General features: G+C 44.7%; 2 protein-coding genes across 2 annotated transcripts; both read right to left on the bottom strand.

The window, feature by feature from the left end:
• Window positions 1–9,807: 9,807 nt before the first annotated feature.
• On the bottom strand, window positions 9,808–10,634 carry LOC133965084 (hepcidin-like). Its single transcript, XM_062399480.1, has 3 exons — window positions 10,457–10,634; window positions 10,292–10,369; window positions 9,808–10,113 (listed from the first exon to the last, which is right to left on the bottom strand). The coding sequence occupies exons 1-3, from the start codon at window positions 10,538–10,540 to the stop codon at window positions 10,021–10,023; spliced, it is 255 nt and encodes an 84-aa protein (XP_062255464.1). The 5' UTR covers window positions 10,541–10,634; the 3' UTR covers window positions 9,808–10,020.
• A 2,349-nt stretch (window positions 10,635–12,983) lies between these two features.
• Window positions 12,984–13,793, bottom strand: LOC133965081 (hepcidin-like). The gene is made up of 3 exons (XM_062399477.1): window positions 13,613–13,793; window positions 13,448–13,525; window positions 12,984–13,273 (listed from the first exon to the last, which is right to left on the bottom strand). Exons 1-3 carry the CDS (start codon window positions 13,694–13,696, stop codon window positions 13,181–13,183), a joined length of 255 nt encoding a protein of 84 aa, XP_062255461.1. The 5' UTR covers window positions 13,697–13,793; the 3' UTR covers window positions 12,984–13,180.
• Between the last annotated feature and the right edge of the window lie 506 nt (window positions 13,794–14,299).

Here is a 14,299-nt window from a genome sequence, read left to right as displayed (position 1 = left end):
GAAGTACATTTTTCATGCATCTGTACTATATCTAGACTTTGTACTCCACTGCATTTTTACAATTTTTTTTGTTACATGTTCACAAAGTTTTTTTACAATTTTAAATGTGATCAGTTATAACAGGTGAATCGGTCCTTATCCAATCAGAGCGGTCCATTTAGAACTGATCCTGCCTCCAGCCTGAAACATGCTTCTGCGACTGCGTCTGCGTCTTTTCACGCCGCTGTGGCGCAAGACTCGTTGTCATTCATGCTTCCCCAACCGTTGCGCGTCTTACAAAGCAATTCCGCGCCAGAACACTAGGCGGAGTAATGCTTTTTGTCGAAGACAACCTGAGAGACGCCTTCTTTGTGGGTGTGGCAATCGTTGTTGACTGTTTATTTACCTTCTACTAGTCGTGTTCTCCATTACAAACACACGGTGAACCATGGCAGAGAGTGTATTCACGATTCCAACCGAACAACAATTGATTGAGATGGAGCTGCTGGACATTGAAGAGCAACTTCTTATAATTAGTCATCAGGAAAAGCGACTGAAGAGGAGACGGAGCATGAGACCGACGTTAGCCGAGATCTCCTTCCACGAATTGGAAGTCATCTCAGTGTCCTTGTACTCGGACATCGACGGGTTATAAAGGTGCTCATATTTTCGGACCTCTTCCGACAGGAGTTCTTCGCAGCTGTCCATTCTTCTTTTTAAAATCTTCCGTTGTTTCTGCCTGTATTATGGGGCATGAAACCGGAAATGCAGCTCCAGAAGGGATGTAGAGCAGACCAATCACAGCCTTGCGGGCTGAGTGAGCTTGCGGAGCTTAGCATTACACTTTAGAAAAATGGGGCGACGCCCGTAAGCACGTAAGAAGGGATACATAAGCAGGCCCGTGAAGCATGAAAACACAGAAGCATGTTTCAGGCTTCCTACTGCAGCAGCAGCATCATTGGTGAAGAAACGTCTAAAATAAATTCGCAAGAGGTCGAGACTAAGCAATAATGAAATAGGATATACTGGACAAATACTTTTTCTTTTAATGTGGATTTAAGATTAAAAGTGCCCATAATTTATAACTTTCTGGGATTTAATATGAGGTATTGGTACCCCCATGATGAAATGGCCATATCCCCTCTTCTGCCTCTCTCTGGCGCTCCAGCGAGAACAGGCTATTTTCCGTTGCTGCATTAATTATTTATGAGCCCCTCCTTTGATTGGCTGACTGAGCTTTGAGTGACATGGTACCAGGCCTGTAACTGGTCTCATCTCGAACATTGAGGAACTCTCCGGTAAACACAAATGGCGAGGAACACTGGGTTCGGAGGCTGGGCTTTTACCAGCTGTAAAGAGGTTAATGTGGTACATTTTGTCTATTTGTAGTTTTAGTGAAGTAAAGTTTTGACTGTGATAACTTTCTCCACCACTGCAGGTAACCAAAATAGGGGAACGTTCTGTTATCTAGTCATTAGGTGCTATTAAAATACATTTTAAGGTCTGCCTTCCACACACAGTGAACAGTCACAAAATATTTGTTGATTCTTTCACAGAAAATTAATACTGAAATGTAATAAGCACCATGGAGATAATGGTAGTTGGAATAGTAGCTTGAAAATCATATATAAATCATGAAATGCTTCCAGTTAGAAACATTTTTAGGTAGATTCCAACAGATGTGGACCTATTTGTGTTTGTTTGTTGACTTACATGGTCATGTGAAGCAATCACACAGGCCAGCAGTGATAACATTAAACACAACAAGATAAAAGTACAGATGGGGATTTCTATAATTGCTAAAGTTTTCAGGTGACCCTTGTTTTTATTATCATCAAACAGTTTATTATCATCAAACAGTTAATCACCTCATATCTGTATTTTTCATAATCACTATGTTAGTGCTTCGGCTATACAGGGTTCTTAGACCATTTTTAAAGTCAATTTTTATGATTTTTAAGAGCTCAGCAAGTGTTATTAATGACCCAAAAAACGTGAACACATTATCTTTGTTGGGGAGAAAATAATTTAGATAAACCCATTAATAAGCTAAATAAGGTTTCAGAATAATAATATTAAGGGAGGGTGTTAGTTGGAGCTGATCATTGTTTTCATTTGTTTATAATAGTTAAGCATTTCTTTACTTTTTTTATTTCGTTTAATGTTGCTAGTTAGATTATGCCTTTAGACTAATAATAATAACAAACAGTATTTTTTTAGTTTTGGTAATTGATGCTTTTGTTTTGAAGGTACTTGGCACCAGGCGCTATTTTATATATGAGAGGCAGCAGAAACCATTGTCTTTTTTGTTTGTTTGTCTGAAAAAATTTAAAAATAAACCACACAAAACATGATGCCGGCCTGGACAATGAACTTATTCCGTGGGTAAGATTTACTCGAGTTTGAGTTTTTATTCTTTCGCTTTCCCTTATGTTGGTGTTCATAAAAGAAAGTGGATCCGTCGATGTTCAAAAACATGAAGAAAGAGAAAACAAACTGGCGATCTTCCTGGAATTTTGATGCATAACAGCAAAACTTTAGGTTACTTTCGTAACCCCGGTTCTCTGAGTAGCATGAGTGAGATGTCTCACTATGGGATACGCCCCTCGCGCGCGTATTCACAGAAGCACTTATTCCAATTCGCCAGCCCTGATAGGCTGGCAGTCGTGATGTCCGCGTCAAGGTGCCGCACCTTAAATACGGTGGACGCGGCGTCACACGTCATTCAAAACAAGCACACCTCTTCTTGCTTCACCCCAGTAGCAAGAAGGGCGGTCTGGTGAGACATCTCACTCATGCTACTCAGAGAACCGGGGTTACGAAAGTAACCTAAAGTTCTCTTTCTTAGCATTCGTTTCGATGTCTCACTATGGGATATGGAGACTCCCGTATTGCCAGACAAGCTAATCTCGGTGACTGACCGCCAGCCCCCCCTTCACTTAAAAGTGAGATCCACATTGGAGCCCACGCTCAAGACAGCGTGGGTCAGGTCAGGGGATGTGACATCCAACCTGTAGTACCTCGCAAATGTGAGGGGAGAAGACCAGCTAGCTGCAGCGCAGATGTCTTGGATAGAGACTCCCTTGAAAAGGGCCCAAGAGGTCGCGAGACCTCTAGTAGAATGTGCCCGTAAACCAGTCGGAACCTGAAGGCCTGAGCTGGAGTAGGCCAATGCAATGGCATCCACTATCCAGTGAGAGAGTCTTTGTTTGGTGACAGGTTTGCCCCAGTGGGGCTTAGCCCAGGACACAAACAACTGATCCCCTTTTCTAAAGCTCCTTGTCCTTTCCACATATGTGTGTAAGGCACGGACAGGGCACAGCATGTGTAACCGCTGCTGCTCTGCAGAACCATAGGGAGGTGGCTGAAAAGCTGACAGTTCCACTGGGGAGCATGGTTTAACAACCTTTGGAACAAATGCAGGATTCGGTCTCATTGTCACCCCAAGGTTCCCTGGGGCGAACCGCATACATGCTGGATGTACAGATAAAGCGTGAATATCACTTACACGTTTAGCTGTAGCCAAAGCCAATAACAGAGCCACCTTCAAGGATAACGTTTTCATGTCCACGTTATCCAATGGTTCAAAAGGATGACTAGAGAGGGCTCCAAGCACCACTGCTAGATTCCATGATGGTGACAGTCTTAGAGATGGGCAGCAACCTCCGTGCACCCTTCATAAAACGACAAACCAGGGGGTGTTGGCCCACTGGTTTTCCCTCAAATCCAACATGGCAAGCAGAAATAGCTGCCAAGTAAACTTTGACAGTTGAAAATGCCCTCTTTTGATCAATCAAGTCCTGCAGGAAGGACAGGACTGTACCAACTGGACATTGAAAAGGGATTTCCTGTGCCTTAGCACACCAATCCTCAAACAACCTCCACTTACAGTCATAAAGAGACCTAGTGGATGACGCTCTGGCATTCTGAATTGTGTTAACAATATTCTGTGATAATCCAGTCAGGCTCAGATTAAACCACTCACGGGCCAAGCCCACAGGGCGAGGCGCTGCGGATGAGGGTGAAATATCTGTCCGCGCGCCTGGGATTGCAGATCCCTGCGCAGCGGGAGAGGCCATGGATGACCGTGGAGGAGCTGTCTAACTTCCGCCAGCCAGTGCATGGACGGCCAGTGAGGAGCGATCAAAATTAGTGACAGACGATTCTCCCGCACCCTGAGCAGTGTCGGGGGAATCAGAGCCAGAGGTGGAAAAGCGTAAAGCGGGACGCGCGGCAACTCGTGAGCGAACGCATCCAGCCCCAGCGGTGCGCTCTGCAGGGAGAAGAACAGTGGGCACTGTGTGTTCCCCCTCGACGCAAACAGATCCACTGTTGCGCGGCCGAAATGTGACCAAATCTGAGCTACTACAGCCGGGTGAAGTTTCCACTCCGCGTAGAGAGGATTTCCCATGGACAAAAGGTCCGCACCCACATTCTGAATTCCGGGAACGTGGGTCGCTCTCACTGAGAGGAGATGCTCCTCGCTCCACAATATCAGTCTGCGTGCGAGAGTGTGTAACTGTAGAAAACGTAGACCCCCCTGACGATTGAAATACGCCACTGTGGTCGTATTGTCCGTCCTCACTAACACATGATGTCCCCGGAGAAACGGCAGAAAATGTTTCAGTGTCAGAAACACTGCCATCAACTCCAGATAATTTATATGGGCATGTTTGAGATCCGTGCTCCACATCCCATTCGCGGATCTGCCCTCGAACACACCGCACCAGCCTGACAGGCTGGCGTCCGTTGTGACCACTTTTCTGGCAGATATTGTGCCCATGCGCACCCCCGCTGTCAACATAGACTGGCGTTGCCATGGTAGCAGCGCGAGGACGCAGGACGCACAAGCCGTTACACTGCGGCGTCTGTGGCGCACAGGATCCAGTCTGAGAGAAGCCACCCAGTGCTGAAAATCTCTCATGTACAGCCTGCCCAGCCTCACCACCAATATTGTTGAGGCCATCAGTCCCAATAACCTGAGGCACAGTCCGTACGTGACCCGACGTGTTATGGCAAAACGAGACAGAGTGGACCTGAAAGTGTGCACTCTCTCGGCTGACAGGCGAGCCGTGTAGGTCAGTGAATTTAACGTGAGACCCAGAAAGGCAATTTCCTGTCTCGGTGTTAACACACTCTTTTCCCTGTTCACCACAAAACCGAGATCGGCCAGGTGAGTCAGTACAATGCTCGTGTGCGCCGCAGCCTCTTGCTCTGAGCGCGCCAGCAGCAGCCAGTCGTCCAGATAAGTGGCCACGCGTATACCCCGCTCCCTGAGGGGAGCTATAGCGGCGTCGACACATTTCACAAACACCCTCGGGCTCAGTGACAGGCCAAATGGGAGTACCAGGTACTCGTACACTGTGTCCTGAAAAGTGAACCTCAGATATTTCCTGTGCGGAGGATAAATTGGAATGTGAAAATACGCGTCTTTCAGATCGATTGATGTGAACCAGTCCCCCGGTCGGATCAAACGTATCAGCGTTGAGTGTGTCAGCATGAGAAACTTGTATCTCCTGAGAAACGAGTTCAAAATGCGAAGGTCCAGGATGGGACGTAATGAGGTCCCCCCTTTCTTTGGGACCAGGAAATACCTCGAATAGAAACCCTCCAGTCCCTGCCTGTGTGGCACTATTCGTATGGCTCTTTTTTTAGATAGAGCTGATATTTCTTCCCGTAACACCCGGGCCGACTCTCCCTACGCACGGGAAGCGATGAGGCCGGGAAAACGGGGGGGCATTGTGGCGAATTGAAGCCTGTAGCCTTTGGCCAGTGTTCTCAATACCCATTCTGACGCTGTGCATGCTTTCCAACTCTCTAGCCTCAAAGTTAGGGGGGAGTGAAGCTCTGCCTGACACAGACGATCTTTGGGGGCCCGTACCAGCTGTGCACTTCCGAGTATCACTACGCATGCGCGGTCTGATAGGCTCGGAGCGAGCGGAGCGGGATGTTTCACCACAAGTTGGGACGCTGCTTCCCCCTTGTGGTGTTATGGGGAACAACAGTGTGCTCTGCACCTCTGTGTTTCGTTGGTTTTGTTTTTGTGATTTTGTGATTTTGCAACCCTGCGCCCTCGGCTGTGAGCCTGTTTACGTCAGTGGAAAACTTTTTATTAACACAAACTCTGTTTGCGTGCTTGTGAGACATTGATGTGGCTTTGAACAATCCCACACCTGAAACATATCTCTTCGCCTCTTTACTGGGACGCACAAACTGAGCTCTGGGCCCACGCGTCGCCGAGAGGGATGGGTGGCACTGGGTAATTTCTCCCCTAACACACAGGATAGCTGGGCTGCCAGTGAACAGGGAACGCGTGGCAGCTCCGCTCGCGGTGGGGTTGGCCGCTAAGTCGCTTTCTTCTTCCGCCTGGCCTGCTGACTGGTCGACGGGCCCGGTTGAGCAGCCTGGGTTGACGGGGAATAGAAGGGCTGTAGCGCCTCATCCTCCTTTTTCTTCGCCTCAAAGCGCTTTTGCATTGAGGCGAGGGCGGAGCCGAAGACACCCTCTGGGACAATAGGCATGTCCAGGATTTCCTCCTTTTCTCTATCGGACAGATTGGTCAGATTCAGCCATCTTGTCCTCTCTTGTAACACCAACATCGACATGCACTTCCCTGCCGCCTGTACTGCGCATCGCTGGACGCGTAGGCAGATATCCGCGATTGTGGTGATCTCCTCCCAAGCGGAACTTTCGGGCATGTCGGCTATGTCGTCAAAAAGCTCCGCTTGGTAAGCTGACAACATGGAGGTGACGTTGAGAGCCCTCACCGTCAAAGCCGCTGCTTTATAAGCTCGCTCAGTCATGGCAGATTGGAAGCGATCGGCTTTCGTGGGAAGTGTTGGGGCCCTGGACGAGGCAGCTGACAGCCGTGGATGAAGGTGTGCTGCCACCAGGGGCTCAATGGGAGGCATGCGGGCCATGGCATGCTCATCCATTCCCTCAATATCCAAGGAAGACGCACCTTGAATGGTGGTTTTGCTGGAGTAAGGGTTCTGTTTCCATGAGGTGGTAACTTCCTCCAGGAGTTCCGGGAACACCGGGAGAAGTTGTCTCGCAGCCCTCTTTGCTTGGGGTAATTTCTTCCCCTCGTAGCGGGACCTTGGGGCCTCCGCCACGACCGCGGGCCATGGAATCTTGAGTCTCTCTGCGGCGCGTTTACACACATCGTGCATATCGCCACTGGGCTGGGGTGTAATCTTCCCAACCGATCCCTTTGCAGGGCTTGGAGAGCTGAGAGCCTGTGAAGGTGGGACAAAGCAGGATTCATAATCCTCGTCGTCACCGTCCGACACCAGACAATCCCCGCCGTTGGACTCATCCTCCTCCTCATAATCCAACATGAGGGGTGGCCCCGTTAACGGGTCAAGCAAATCCAGCGTGGAGCCCCAGCGACGAATCTCTGATTCGTGAGCGTCCTCCTCGTCCACACCGGGTTGGGGTTCCTCGGTAGTGGCACTGGAAAGGATCGGGTCCCTCTCAGAGACGCTAGCTTGGCGTGCTAGTCGTCGGTGGAGACTCTTTGCTGTGAAGCGGGCGCAGTCGGCGCACAAGCTCGCGTTGCTGACAGCGGCGCGGGCATGTTCCAGCCCGAGACACGCGGAGCAGACCTGGTGAGTGTCCATGCTTGATATTTCATTTCCACTTTCAACTTTGCTTAAATTCAACTTAATTAAAGGACTTTTGGTGACATTTATCACTACATTCCTCCATCAGTATGTACTTTTTCAAAACTAGAGAACAAATATATTAAATTATAATCACTTTGTTACAACGATGATAAAGCTCAACCAAATTGAATTGAACTGTATCAACCTTTACTTGCCTTTGGCCGCAAGTTGTGTAGGACCCTGGCACGACAAATTGCCGCATCATGCATGTGTAAAGTCTCCCAACCTTTCTTTCATATTAGTTTTGATTTACAAACTCAGTATTTTCGTTTTATGTGCTTAGTCGAAAGTTTTGTTTATTACAATATATTTGTATGTCTCACTGTTAAAGGTGTGTTATACGTTTATTAATATGTAGCAAGCTTGTATAGAATCAGCTGCTGTTGAAGGACAAGTTCAGTTGTTCGATATATGGGGCATAGAGGTGATTTCAAGTAGGAGAATAAGACCAGTATAAGAAGTACACTACCGTTCAAAAGTTTGGGGTCACCCAGACAATTTCATGTTTTCCATTAATACTCACACTTTTATTTATCAAATGAGTTGCTAAATTAATATAAAATATAGTCAAGACATTGACAAGGTAAGAAATAATGATTTTTATTTGAAATATTAATTTTGTTCTTCAAACTTTGCTTTGCTTTCGTCAAAGAAAGCTCTATTTGTAGCAAATACAGCATTGCAGACCTTTTGCATTCTAGCTGTTAATTTGTTGAGGTTATCTGTAGAAATTTCACCCCATACTTCCTGAAGTACTTCCCACAAGTTGGATGGGCACTTCTTGCTTACTTTACGGTCAAGCTCCTCCCACAGCAGCTCAATGGAGTTGAGATCTGATGACTGCGCTAGCCACTCCATTCAGACAGCTCCCCAGCTGCCTGTTTCTTCCCTAAATAGTTCTTGCATCATTTGGAGGTGTGCTTTGGGTCGTTGTCCTGTTGTAGGAGGAAATTGGCTCCAATCAAGCGCTGTCCACAGGGTATGGCAAAATGGAGTGATAGTCTTCCTTATTTAAAACAATTTGACCTTGTACAAAACTCCCACTTTACCAGCACCAAAGCAGCCACAGCCCATCACATTATCTCCACCATGCTTGACAGATGGCGTCAGGACTCTTCCAGCATCTTTTAACTGTTCTGCGTCTCACAAATGTTCTTCTGTGTGATCCAAACACCTCAAACTTTTATTTGTCTGTCCATAACACTTTTTTCCAATCTTCCTCTGTCCAATGTCTGTGTTCTTTTGCCCATATCAATCTTTTCTTTTTATTGGCCAGTCTCAGATATGGCTTTTTCTTTGCCACTCTGCCTAGAAGGCCAGCATCCTGGAGTCGCCTCTTCATTTCTCAAACTAAAGACTCTAATATACGTGTCTTCTTGTTGAGTTGTGCACCGGGGCCTCCCACTTCGCTTCCTACTCTGGTTAGAGCCCGTTTCTCGAATGGAATAGCCTTCATTTCTAAGAACAAGATTAGACTGGCGAGTTTCACATGAAAGTTCTCTTTTTCTAGCCATTTTGAGAGTATATTTGAACCCACAAATGTGATGCTCTAGATACTCAACTAGCACAAAGGAAGGCCAGTTTTATAGCTTCTCTCACCAGCTTAACAGTTTTCAGCTGTGCTAACATAATTACACTAGGGTTTTCAAAGGTTTTCTAATCATCCATTAGTCTTCTACGGCGATTAGCAAACACAATGTACCATTAGAACACTGGAGTGATCGTTACTGGAAATGGGCCTCTATTCACCTATGTAGATATATCATTTAAAACCAGATTTTTCCACCTAGAATAGTCATTTACCACATCAACAATGTATAGAGGGTATTTCTGATTAATTTAATGTTATCTGCATTGAAAAAAACAGTGCTTTTCTTTGAAAAATAAGGAAACTTCTAAGTGACCCAAAACTTTTGAATGGCAGTGTATGTAGATATATAAAGCAATGCTTTACGTTATATATATATATATATATATATATACTACTACTTTACTACTATATTAGAAGTGCTAAAAAAAAGAATAATTTGCTGGACTGAAAATCATGTCAGTTTAATGCTTTGATGAACTATCTATAGATCCACTAATACCTACAAATTGGGCGTGGGAAATTATATTTTCAGAGTTGCAAAATGTAAAAACATATTCAAAACACAGTAAATCAAAGTAGCATTGGCATTTATTGAAAATAAACCATAACAGAGAAAATATGTGGGTGATACAATCACATCTCTGAACACTTGACTACACCATGAACCAATGAGTAACACCATTAAACTATCCAATGCTCTACCAGAAATATGTTTATAGTTCAATGAACTTTAAAACAAAAGGCAAAACAATGAATATTTGATGGTTGTTGGATCAGGAATCCTCAGAACTTGCAGCACAGTCCACAGACACCAGCTCTGCAGCAGCCGCAGCAGAACTTACACTTGAAGGCACGCTTCTGTCTGTTGTATGGCATCTGTGTGAGAGACATGAGACATGAGGAGACGTTCATCAGCTTCTTCATAACTTACTGTGTTTGTTTTCTTTGCTTGAGTAAACTGAGCTTCAGGGCACTTTTGTGACTAAAACACGTTCACTTCCATCTGAAAGATCTGATGTGAATTGGTTTGATCCATTCAGTGAACTGAACCTACCATCCATGAGTCCACTGATGTCTCCTGATGCTCAGCAGCTGCATTGTCATTGCTCACTGCCTCCTCCAGCTCTTGTACCTGATCAAGAAGGAATCAAGTCTCAGTATGTTGATGAGAGATTCATGGATAACAAGCAAATGAAACGATCTGATGTCAGGCGCTTACCTCAGGAAAGGTGGCAGAGCTCTGCTGGATACAAATAAAGACGAGCACGAAGGCCACTGTGACTGCAACACTGAATGTCTTCATCTTTGAGAATTTGACTGAGTAAAGTTGTTTAGTTCTTTGACTCTGCTGGTGACTCCTGTCAGTTCACTGGTCTGATGGTTGAATCTGCACTGTACTGGTATTTATACAGACTGAGGACACTGTTTCTTCATCACTGACAGTAATTACTCTGCCTGCTTTCAGGAACAGACACAATTCCCTGCATCCACACTGTGAAATCCTGCATTTGGGAAACTCCAGACTAATGCAAAAGTCTCCTTTTGCCCCATTTATGTAAAATTGCTAAATTAAACAGGGACTTTTTTCTCTTTCCCTGGGTTTAATAGACCCCTTACATTGTTCACCAAATCTGTCAAGTTTTTTTGGACATATTTAGGACTATTGTGATTGTTATTATCAGGCACCAGCAGTAAGTCGTTAAAGACTCTACAGCTTGTCCAAAATGCCGCAGCACGTGTCCTGACAAGAACAAAGAAAAGAGAGCACATTTCTCCTGTGTTAGCATCGCTACACTGGCTTCCAGTTAAATCCAGAATAGAATTTAAAATTCCCCCCCTCACCTTCAAGGCCCTTAATAATATAGGGCCTTTTTACCTTAAAGAGCTGTTAGTACCTTATAAACCCGCTAGAGCACTCCGCTCCCAGAATTCAGGCCTACTTGTCGGCCCTAAAGTCTCTAAAAGTAGAGTAGGAGCCAGAGCTTTCAGCCATCAAGCCCCTCGGCTGTGGAATAATCTACCACTTTCAGTTCGGGAGGCAGACACCATCTTTTCGTTTAAAAGTAGGCTCAAAACCTTCCTTTTTGATAAAGCTTATAGTTAGAGCTAATTAGTGCGGCAGAACGTTACTTGTTCTATTTTATGACACATGACACACGGAGCTTCTCTTTCCAGCTTCTCCTTCCTCTTCTCCATCCCTATCCCCCTTCCCCGGAATCCCTTTGCTTTATCACCCGCAGATCCAGGGCCTCTGTGGCCGCACCATGGATTACGGTTTGTGGATCGCGCACCGGGGGTCGCAGTGTTGGATCCAGTGTGGCGGATTCTGAGTCATGTGGGCTGATCGTGGTGCTGGTGGCGGACCCTGTGTCGCGTTGGCATTGGGCACAGGCGGTGGACCAGGACCGCGGTGGTGGCTTGTGATGGGTCCTGGTGGGCGGCGGTGGACGGTGACTGAGGACTGGAGTTGCGTCTGGTCTGGATGGTGGATCGTGGTCTAGATGGTTGCTGAGCATGGACTGTGCTTGCAGCGGGACTGCTTGGCATGTCATGTTAGGGTTGTCCTTCGGGATGTCTACCCTCATCAAATGCTGCTAGAGACTTTAATCTTGATGATGTTTTCCTACACGTGGCATCTATTGCACTTCTGACCGTCCTGGGAGAGGGATCCCTCACATGTGGCGCTCTCTGAGGTTTCTATATATTTTGACCCTGTTAAAAGGGTTTTTAGTAGTTTTTCCTTACTCTTGCTCAGGGTTAAGGACAGAGGATGTCACACCCTGTTAAATCCCTATGAGATGAATTGTAATTTGTGAATATGGGCTATACAAATAAAATTTGATTGATTGATATTTCGAAAAACTATTGAAGATACATATTAAATGTTGATTCTCTACTAAACATAGTTTTGGCCACACCTGAAGAATTCATATTTGATAATTCTGACAAAGATTTCACACGGCCTCTCATACGGCCGGCCTGAGGGCTTAATGTACTGCAACTTAAGAAAACAAATGCTCGTAGACAAAACATCAGCAAAGTAAGAAAACATCTTCATCAATTTGACAACACAAAACAACAGATTACCGAAACATAACACATTATAGTAACGCGCTGCACTTACAGAAAACGACAACGGAAGTGTTGGACATGTCTTGTTGTTGCTGCCACAGTTTGGAGTTGGTCAATGGTTTATTTTAAAATTGTGATCGCATGATTCAGATATTACTGCAGATGTCTAATGTTAACCAAGCGTTGACGTTTTGCCTACTAATAGTCTGCCAATTAAAAAATATGAAATACAATGAAATATCGACAATTATACAATTGGACGTGTCCATCACTTTAAGTTGTCCACTGGAAACACTTCCATTGTAGTTTTCTGTAATTGCAGCGTGTTTCTATAATGTGTTGTGTTGTGCGTAATGTCTAGTGTTGTGTTGTCAAATTGATGAAGATGTTTTCTTAGTTTGCTTGTGTTTTGTCTACCTGCATGTGTTTTGTCTACCTGCATGTGTTTTCTTAAGTTGCAGTGCGTTGAGTCCTCAGGACCACCTATATATTAATATAATACTACTATACTACTATATTAGAAGTGGTAAAAAAAAATGAATAATTTCCTGGACAGAAAATCATGCCAGTTTAATGCTTTATGAACCATCTATAGATCCACTCATACCTACAGTGGGGCGTGGAAAATTATATTTTGAGAGTAAAATGTAAAAATATATTCAAAACACAGTAAATCAAAGGAGCATTGGCATTTATTGAAAATAAACCTTAACAGAGAAAATATGTGGGTGATACAATCACATCTCTGAACACTTGACTACACCATGAACCAATGAGTGACCTGTTCTACCAGAAATATGTTTACAGTTCAATGAACTTTAAAACAAAAGGCAAAACAATGAATATTTGATGGTTGTTGGAGCAGGAATCCTCAGAACTTGCAGCACAGTCCACAGACACCAGCTCTGCAGCAGCCGCAGCAGAACTTACACTTGAAGCTGCGCTTCTGTCTGTTGTATGGCATCTGTGTGAGAGACATGAGACATGAGGAGACGTTCATCAGCATCATCATAACTAACTGTTTGTTTTCTCTGCTTGTGTAAACTGAGCTTCAGGGCACTTTTGTGACTAAAACACATTCACCTCCATCTGAGATTTGATGTGAATTGGTTTGATCCATTGAGTGAACTGAACCTACCATCCATGAGTCCACTGATGTCTCCTGATGCTCAGCAGCTGCATTGTCATTGCTCACTGCCTCCTCCAGCTCTTGTACCTGATAAAGAAGGAATCAAGTCTCAGTATGTTGATGAGAGATTCATGGATAACAAGCAAATGAAACGATCTGATGTCAGGTGCTTACCTCAGGAAAGGTGGCAGAGTTCTTCTGGATGCAAATAAAGACGAGCACGACGGCCACTGTGACTGCAACACTGAATGTCTTCATCTTTGAGAGTTTGACTGAGTTAAGTTGTTTAGTTCTTTGACTCTGCTGGTGACTCCGGTCGGCTCCTGTCAATTCACTGGTCTGATGGTTGAATGTGCACTGTGCTGGTATTTATACAGACTGAGGACACCGTTTCTTCATCACTGACAGTAATAACTCTGCCTGCTTTCAGGAACAGACACAATTCCCTGCATCCACACTGTGAAATCCTGCATTTGGGAAACTCCAGACTAATGCAAAAGTCTCCTTTTGCCCCATTTATGTAGAATTGCAAATAAAACATGGACTTTTTTCTCTTTCCCTGGGTTTAATAGACCCCTTACATTGTTCACCAAATCTGTCAAGTTTGTTTGGATATTTTTCTAAAACTATTAAAGATACATCATAAATGTTGATTCTTTACTAAACTTAGTTTTGGCCACACCTAAAAAATAATATTTGAAAATGATGTCAAAGATTTCATACAGTCTAACAGGATACATCATAAAAACGCACAAGTCTATATTCAAGCAGCAATGTCTTTATTGATAATATACCTTAGGAGAGAAAATATGTAAAATATAGTCACATCTCAGAGAACTGCAGTGTGACCAAATCAGTAAT

The sequence above is a fragment of the Platichthys flesus genome, chromosome 11 (genome assembly GCF_949316205.1).
Source record: "Platichthys flesus chromosome 11, fPlaFle2.1, whole genome shotgun sequence".
Classification (NCBI taxonomy): Eukaryota; Metazoa; Chordata; class Actinopteri; order Pleuronectiformes; family Pleuronectidae; genus Platichthys; species Platichthys flesus.
The sequence above is the reverse complement of the archived record's forward strand: the minus strand, read 5'-3'. Positions and strand labels throughout refer to the sequence as shown.